The sequence below is a fragment of the Cyprinodon variegatus genome, unplaced genomic scaffold, assembly GCF_000732505.1.
Source record: "Cyprinodon variegatus isolate N-32 unplaced genomic scaffold, C_variegatus-1.0 Scaffold1016, whole genome shotgun sequence".
NCBI classification, from domain to species: domain Eukaryota; kingdom Metazoa; phylum Chordata; class Actinopteri; order Cyprinodontiformes; family Cyprinodontidae; genus Cyprinodon; species Cyprinodon variegatus.
The window spans coordinates 151688-160077 of NW_015151469.1; the positions used below are offsets into that span (position 1 = coordinate 151688).

Genomic DNA, 8390 nt, shown 5'->3' on the forward strand with positions numbered 1-8390 from the left:
TTGAAGACGTTTCGCCACCTCTCCAGGAAGCTTTCTCAATTCAAATGTCTGGGTCCGCAGTGAGTTTGAGTCTTATATAGACAAAGCCTTGTATTGCTTCGAAACATGCAAATGGTAACCGATGAATGGGTCGTTTGGTTCCATCGTTAGCCTGTAATATCTGAAACCTGTCTATGATTCTGTTAGAATTGGTGATACTGGAGATCCCATTGCACATCCATGCTTCTGTCTGTAAAAATTACCTCTGAATTTGAAATAGGTTGTGGAAAGACAAAGGCCCAGTAGTGTGCAGATCTGGTCCGGAGTGAAATTAGTCCTGTTGTTTAAGTCACCATCTTGTTCAAGACGTGTCCTGACTGTTTCCACTGCCTCTGTTATAGGTATGCATGTGAAAAGTGAAGTAACATCAAACGATACCAGGGTTTCTCCTGTTGTCATCCTTACTTTGTTGGCAAAGTCTTTGGAGTTTTCTATGTGATGTGGTGTGTTTCCCACCAAGGGAGCTAAGATATTAGTAAGCTGTTTAGCAATGTTGTATGTTACTGAGTTAATGCTGATGACAATGGGCCTGAGTGGTGCCCCTTCTTTGTGAATTTTTGGGAGTCCATATAAGCATGGAATTTCCTCCCCTGGATATAATCTGAAATAGCCTGTGCTATCATAGACAGGTTTCAGATATTACAGGCTAACGATGGAACCAAACGACCCATTCATAGGTTACCATTTGCATGTTTCGAAGCAATACAAGGCTTTGTCTAATTAAGACTCAAACTCACTGCAGATCCAGACATTTGAATTAAGAAAGCTTCCTGGAGAGGTGGCGAAACGTCTTCAAATCTTGGAAACCAAGTCCAGTGGATATTTTTTGAATTTTTACGGAACTCATTTAGATAGTTCCCCTACTCTATTTTAAATGCATTAGTTTGTTTGTAATTCATGACAGGTCGCGTTGCTCTGCCTGCATATTTTAGAGGTAGACATGCTCCTGTAAGGGCCTGTTTTTCACACACAATACCAGGCCACAGGTTGGGAGAACAGAAAGGGTTTCAGTTTACTTTGGAAAGTGAAAACCGTTCAACAGAACAAAGATTCATTGAAAGACACCTTCAACATACCTGACCTGAAAAGGTCTGAAGTAGACAAGAGGAGAAAAATTGCAGGAAGAGTAAGTAAAATTTAAAGAACCAAACAAGTTATGTATAGACCATTTAAATAACTCTTTTACATTAACATTAAAACCTCTGATGGAGTTTTTTTTTCTTTTTTTTTTCTTTTTTTTTACAGATCTGTTTTGACCTGATGAGAAAGCTGAACAATCCTCTAATGTTTTGGTAAACCATGGACACAAAATGATTGTTGTATTTGTATTATGAAAAGCATCAGATTATCTCTTAAAAACAAAATCTCAGGATAACTCCAGATTTGTTTCACTTTCTAATGCCAGCATGTAAGCAGACTTAATACATAAATCATTGGTAGTTTGCTGATTTGCCAAACAATATATTACCAAGCAGATGTGGTGGAGGACCATTCCAGAGTTTTCCCTCTTTTATGGATGGAGAAAAGTGTCTTACATAGTTAGAATGCTTGGCCCAAACAAAGGAAAACTCCCTCATTATATCAAATCTACCAAGTGCAAACTGGCACTGAACTGATATCAGTTCTTGGCTGACCAAGTGAAACATTTGAAGTTATTTCACTTCTTTTTTGGTAATAATCATCATTAGTCTTTCCACTATCACCACATTGACCTTTCTAACTGGCCAAGTAAAATCAGTCCAATTTAAGCTAGATACCTCCAAAACACTAGCAGCTAATTACAGCGAAAAAGAAAGCAATGCTCTGTAAGAAACTGTGCAAAACTGAAACAGAAAATGAAAACAAAGAAATCAGAATGTATAGAATTTCATCTTCCCTACTTTCGATACGCATACAAAAGATCAAATACAACAATCTGTTCAAAAGGTAACTGCATAGAGTATGGAACATTGAATCTCTTTAGACATTATGTTTGTTTTGAAAGCCTCAGTGGTTTGTTATGGAGAATTAGTGACTAATCCTCATCATCCAGACCAAGAAACACTGCAGACAAATTATAGAGAAGGTTAGAAGCTTCAATTAGGGTTAGGTTATAAAAAAAAATATTCAAAATCTTTGACATATTTTGACACAGATTTTATAGATAAGAAGGCCATCATAAAAAAATAAAAAATGCAGTTCCCATAAGTAATGTAAAGGGCACAACATACAAGTGAAAGAATGTGCGCTACTCATACTGTGAGGGAAACACAGTGGTGGCAGCATCATGCCAGACAGATGCAGAGACAGGCAAGGCAAGGCAAAGGCAAGGCAAATTTATTTGTATAGCACAATTCAGTACAAATACAATGCAAAGTGCTTTACATGATTAAAATATAGGAAGATAAAACGGAATCAAAGCAAGTAGGAAAAAATAAATAAATAAAAATAAAGTAAAAAATGCAGAAACAAAAAAGAATATTAAAAACTGTTGGACTAAAGAAAATATGTTTTAGTTGAACTGTTTAACTAGAACAGTTGAAGGCAATCCTAAACAAATGTGTTTTTAGTCTTGATTTAAAGGAACTCAGGCTTTCTGCACTTTTACAGTTTTCTGGAAGTTTGTTCCAGATAAGTGGAGCATAGGAACTAAATGCTGCTTCTCCATGTTTAGTTCTGGTTCTAGGTATGCAGAGCAGGCTGGAGCCAGAAGACCTGAGTGGTCTGGAGGGTTGATACACTGATAGCAAGTCTGTGATGTATTTAGGTGCTAAGCCATTCAGAGGTTTATAAACTAACAGAAGTATTTTGAAGTCTATTCTCTGAGATACAGGGAATCAGTGTAAGGACTTTAGAACTGGGGTGATGTGCTCTACTTTCTTAGTCTTAGTGAGGACACGGGCAGCAGCATTCTGGATCAGCTGCAGCTGTCTGATCCACTTTTTAGGCAGACCTGTGAAAACACTGTTGCAGTAATCAATTCGACTAAAAATAAACGCATGGATTAGTTTTTCCAGATCGTGCTGAGACATTAGTCCTTTAATCCTGGAAATGTTCTTTAGGTGATAGAAAGCCGACCTTGTAATTGTCTTTAAATGCTTTTGGAGGTTCAAGTCTGACAGGGAAGCTGGTCACTACTGATGGGAAAATGGGTGGAGCTAAATACGAGACAGTCCTTGAAGAAAACCTTAGCATGTTTCTGCAAGCTGTCAAAGATATCCAGTGAGCAGGTGTCCAGGAAAGCAATCAATGATTATGCATCACTCAGTCTCTATGAAGGTTCGACCCAATGACCCTGAGTGAAAGACAAAGTTACTCTCTTGAAAGAAACCCTTATGACATATATCCCAAAATATATTCATGAAGGATCTTATTTGACAATGCTCTTAATTTACTTTATTTTTAGCATTTTGGCAATTCGTAATCATTGAGAACCCAGGAATGCAAAAGCATTTCAGATTCCTTTGGACGGCTCCTGTACCTTGTTGAGATTCTATCATTTTTTTAGACCTGCTAAACAGTGTATACTGATAAAGGGTCTTTTTCCATGATTAAATTTAAGCAATCTGAGTCTAGAGGTTGAGGGAGGCTGATCTAACATGCTCAAACAAAGGCTCCTATAATCATTTCTTAGGCAAGTCTAAAGGGTGGAGAAGCCAAACAAATAAAACACATTTACTTAAATATACAGGGTTATAACAAAAAAGGGCTGAAAGAGCAACCTTAAAATAATAATGTGAGTCCAAAGTCCTATTAGTAATGCAACTGGTTTGGAATCAGAAGGATTTTGAACTACACCACCGTAATCACTTGTATAAAACACCTTTCTAATCCAATCAAACAATCAAGTAAAACTACAAAACAGTCAATACAGCATTGACTGCCTGGTGAAAACGTTAATCACTGACAATCCAAATACTTTCCAATATTACACAACCCTCTCCCCCCTACAGTTCACAAGTAAAAAAGAAGATATTATTTATAGCATTAGGAGATCCACCAGTTTAGACTTTAATTTTAAAACATTGGGTTCAAGGTACGAATTCAGGAAAGTAATCAATCAAATCGGTTTAAACGTGTTGTCAGAATTATATATAAAAAAAAAAGTGTAATTATTGAGTGAAGAATAATGAAATGATGCTTTATTTAGCCTGTTTAACTTTAAGATTTTTAAAGAAACACAAACTCATTTAAATCAAGGATATCTTCAATGTTATCTTCTCTAAATGCAAACTTTTGGTACACTTTAAAAGGTAGGGCTTAAAAGAATATATTTTAATTGTTAATATGTCTGACTTTTTATGATCAAAAATAAAAATCTAATCATTTGAGCATTGCTCCACAAAATAATTCAAAGTAAATGGTGCAAAACACAAATACAGTCCTTTTGAAAACCGGCAAAATACTTCTGATTCCATAAAACAACATCTTGACTGTAACTCCACCAAAATTAGAATAAAAGTCAAAGCATTTCTTTTTCTTCAAAGGTTTTAGTTGTCATTGTCTCAAGCAGAGCTGTCACGTTTTCATGTGTAGTTTTGCGTCAAATGTATTTTTTTTACTTCATAGAAAGGGAAACTGGTCAAACCAAACGGCTGATATCCATTGTGGGACTTATATTTCAGGATAAAGGCTTTTGGTTATTAAATTTACCTGCTGGATCTTCAACATGTACATTATTAATGTTAATCAATATTAGATATTTGTTTACATATGGAGCTCGGAAACAATGGCCACGAAGCTCCAATATGCACTGATATTACTTCCTTAGAAAGGGTCCTACAAGAACATTGTATATATTATTGAAAATATGAATTTCTCTTGTTTCATGTGATACCAGATATTATGTGTTTAAGTGAGAGGATGTTTTTTTTTTTTTTTGTCGAGGTTGTTTTACTTAGCCAGGCAAGTGTAAAGGGTCTGTTGATATGCACATGTGAGTTTTTGTTCTAAACCCATAAATATTAGTGAAAAACACATTTAATGACTTGTTTTTGGAAATACAAAAAATGCTCTTCTAGTGACTAGATTTCAAAGAAAGTTGGTGTCACATTAAATTTAACACCTTTGATCCCATCAGTATCCATCGCCTTAAGAGGGTAACTTCCTGCAAATGTAGAGGTTCACATAGACTTATGATTGAATAATTACTACCTATTAACAGTATTGGAAATCCCAGATGGTTATATTAAAATGTAATTGAAAGATTCTGATGGGAGGATTCACAACATTTGAGTCAAACCAAGGCACACTTGTGGGTGAATTTTAAGGCAACACTTTAAACACAACTTCTGTGTGAAGTCATGGAAAATAAAATCTGCTTAGATAGAAGCAAGATAATTGTGGATCACTACTAGTCTGGTTCATCCTTGAATAAAATGTCCAGATCTCTGATGGTCAGAGACGGCTCTAGAGGACATTTACCAGTGTGGGCAGTGTTTTTCTTCATGGGGCAGAGAACAAGAATAACAATCAAACAAACAAACGGGACAAGAGTGAATAACTTAGTGGATTAAGTGTGCCACATATCTAGGGTTTAAGACTCCTGATCTAACAGCTGAAAACTCTGATCCAATCTTAATACAAATAAAGTGTTTGAGCGACAGTGGCAGGAGTTTGCCATGCAATCGGACGGTTGTCAGTTCGAGCCCTGTTGTGTCCTTGGGCAAGACGCTTCACTTCCATAACCTACTGATGGTCTGTGAGTCCCCGGGGCTCTTTATGGCTACATTGTAGCTTGCTACCATCAGTGTGTGTGAATGACTGACTGTACTGGGTAGTGACTGACTAGAATTTATAAGTATTATATATAAGTATGACTTGCTATATAAGTACAGGCTGACTGTTTTTTCTAAAGTATTGTTCAAATAAGTTGAAACATTAAATTAGGCCAAGGGGGGAATCAGTTACGGTCTTCTGTCAGCAAACGTCATCATGACTGTTTTAGTACTACACTGCGTAAACTGATCTAAAAAAGTTCAAATTTCATAAATTCGATAAATGAAATGTTTTGTCAAGGGAAGTTTTGGTATTATTGCCCTTGAAATAATAATTACATATATCTACTTCATATAAGATTGCAGAGTTGTTGCTTTTTTCTTATTTTGAATGTAAATCATCTTATTTCACTGGCAAATTGTCTTACTTAGCTCCACAAATCAAAGAAAAATACAATTATAGCAAGAACAAAATCACGCAGTGTATGCTTTTAATACAGGGGCCAGGGGTAGTTCTACAGGGCTGATGGCCCCTGTTGGCCACTGTCTAGAACCGCCCATGTTGAGGCTACATTTTGATATGTCCTATCATATATCAGTCACGTCTGGCTGTCTTACCTTTAAGGAAGGAAGTGGCTTCTGTGTCACAGAGTTAAACCTGCTATGGTTTAATACTTTAATAACCTCAAAACAGAAGCAGGGGACCTCAGAAAATACTGGCTGGTAGGGGAATCTCTTACTGAACCCTTCTAAGCTTTTGTTCTCTTGTTTTATTAAAGATAGGCTCTGTGCTGTTTCTCCTCAACCTCCTCCAACTATGTTCAATGTAATTACTCTGAATAATGCATCAGCATATGCTATAAAAACATGGGCAACAGTAGTTGCAATGTTATTAGTTCCTGCATGTTTTATAAAAATGGCAAAAATAACCAACAGTCAAAATAGCTTTCAAGAAAAGGAAGATGTTTTAATGAAATCACAGATGCAATACTAATCAAAAAACGCTAGAAAGATTAATTATTATTATAAAATTGAATTCCAGTTGAACTGTTTGTTTTTTGTTTATTGTGACCGATCTAAAAACTACATAAAGAAGCTAATAGAGGTTCACCAAGGTCACAGTCCAGAATGCAAGATGTAAAAGAGGCATGTTACAAACATACAGAAAGCTTTGCGTACATACAGTTATATCAAACATACATTCAATTTTAGATTTCGATCTGCTCACACACTGGAATTATACATTTTAGCTTCATCAGCATACTTATAGCAGAACACTCAAGAGAAAAAACAAAACAAAAACCTGAGTTGCTTAATGGCACAAGTTTGTTATTTACATTGGAACCCATGTGACATATCTTATTCACAACATAAAGTGTGCATTAACTGCCAAATATTCACATTTCAAGAACTTCAAAATTGCGCAAACAGAAACAAAAGGACTCAACAATCTATTTGAAATATTAATTCGTTGACACTTTATATTGGCAATAGGTTTTTTTTTTCACAGAAAACTACCGCCTTTAGCTTACTTGATTGAATTAATGAGGAAAATAGTGATAAACCCGGAAAAGTTTTTAAAACAAGTGTTTGGATGTTAAAACCAAGAAAAGAAACAATACAGCTATTCAAAAAGAGACTAAACGTGTCACTGCATTTAAATAGTAAACAGCTCTTATTTTAGCTGATATGGCTCAAAGGGCCTTCCTCACCTTTACATGAGAGTGTAATCAGTATTATTACCGACTACAAAAGAAAGCTCACATGTCGCTTTATTAGTTACACCTGTTGAACTGCTAGTTAACATAATTTGATAACAGTAGCAAATATCAAATGTCCCATTTTCTTTTAGAAAGACTTTTCCAGGTTGAATCCTAGTGGAGATTCAATCTGGGGAGCTCTGTCTGATGAAGAAGTAAGAGGGATGGACAATAAGTTCTTGTGACTTATGGCTTTCAAGCTGCTCCAGAAAAAGTCTGAAGTTTCTCTGCAGGTCTGAAGAAGCAAACTCAAAGGCTAATGACTCGCTGTCTCCATCTGGTGGCTCCTTAAGGTCACTAATGTGGACTGTGCCATTTTGACTATATTGATAAGAGGGCGGCAGGACAAGTGGAGGTAGACTCTGGTTGAGCTGGTTGCAGAGGACATTAGAGTAGATGCAGGGGCTGGTGGCGAGATCGTTAGCAGATGGGGTCTTGGCCATGTTTGTGATGTAGCCTTTAGCTGATGCTATGGTGGGGGGTAAAGAGGAATGCAGGTAAGGGAGGATCTGAGGATTACAGATCTGTACATAGCTGTGCGTCCTCTCTAGATCTTGCAGCTTATCAAGCACGATGACTTCAGGAAAGCTAACTTCAGGCTTCTCTTGCTCCACAACCAACTTCTTACCCTACGGTTAAAGAAAAGAAGTTATCAAGTGGTGCCTCCTAAACACCGAAATGACAACACTGGTAGGATATACAGTTTCATTTGAAAGTTTAACCCCCCTACTTTAAAGAGCATGATAAATCCACAGTAGCAATTCAGAAAAGACAAAACTGAAAAAGTAATAATAAATAAAACGAATTTCTAAGATAAAATGTTGATTTGTATAAAAACAAACTTGTCAACAAACTTGTCCTATGAACAGTGAACTAACATATCTGTCAACAGGTG

General features: G+C 36.3%; 1 protein-coding gene across 1 annotated transcript in view; it reads right to left on the reverse strand.

Moving 5' to 3' along the window:
- Positions 1-6705: 6705 nt before the first annotated feature.
- Positions 6706-8390, reverse strand: part of LOC107100824 — a 4634-nt gene continuing 2949 nt past the window's right edge. The window contains exon 3 of the mRNA XM_015399474.1: positions 6706-8124. Coding sequence (XP_015254960.1) covers positions 7621-8124 — 504 coding nt within the window. The 3' untranslated portion in view covers positions 6706-7620. The remainder of the gene's footprint in view (positions 8125-8390) is intronic.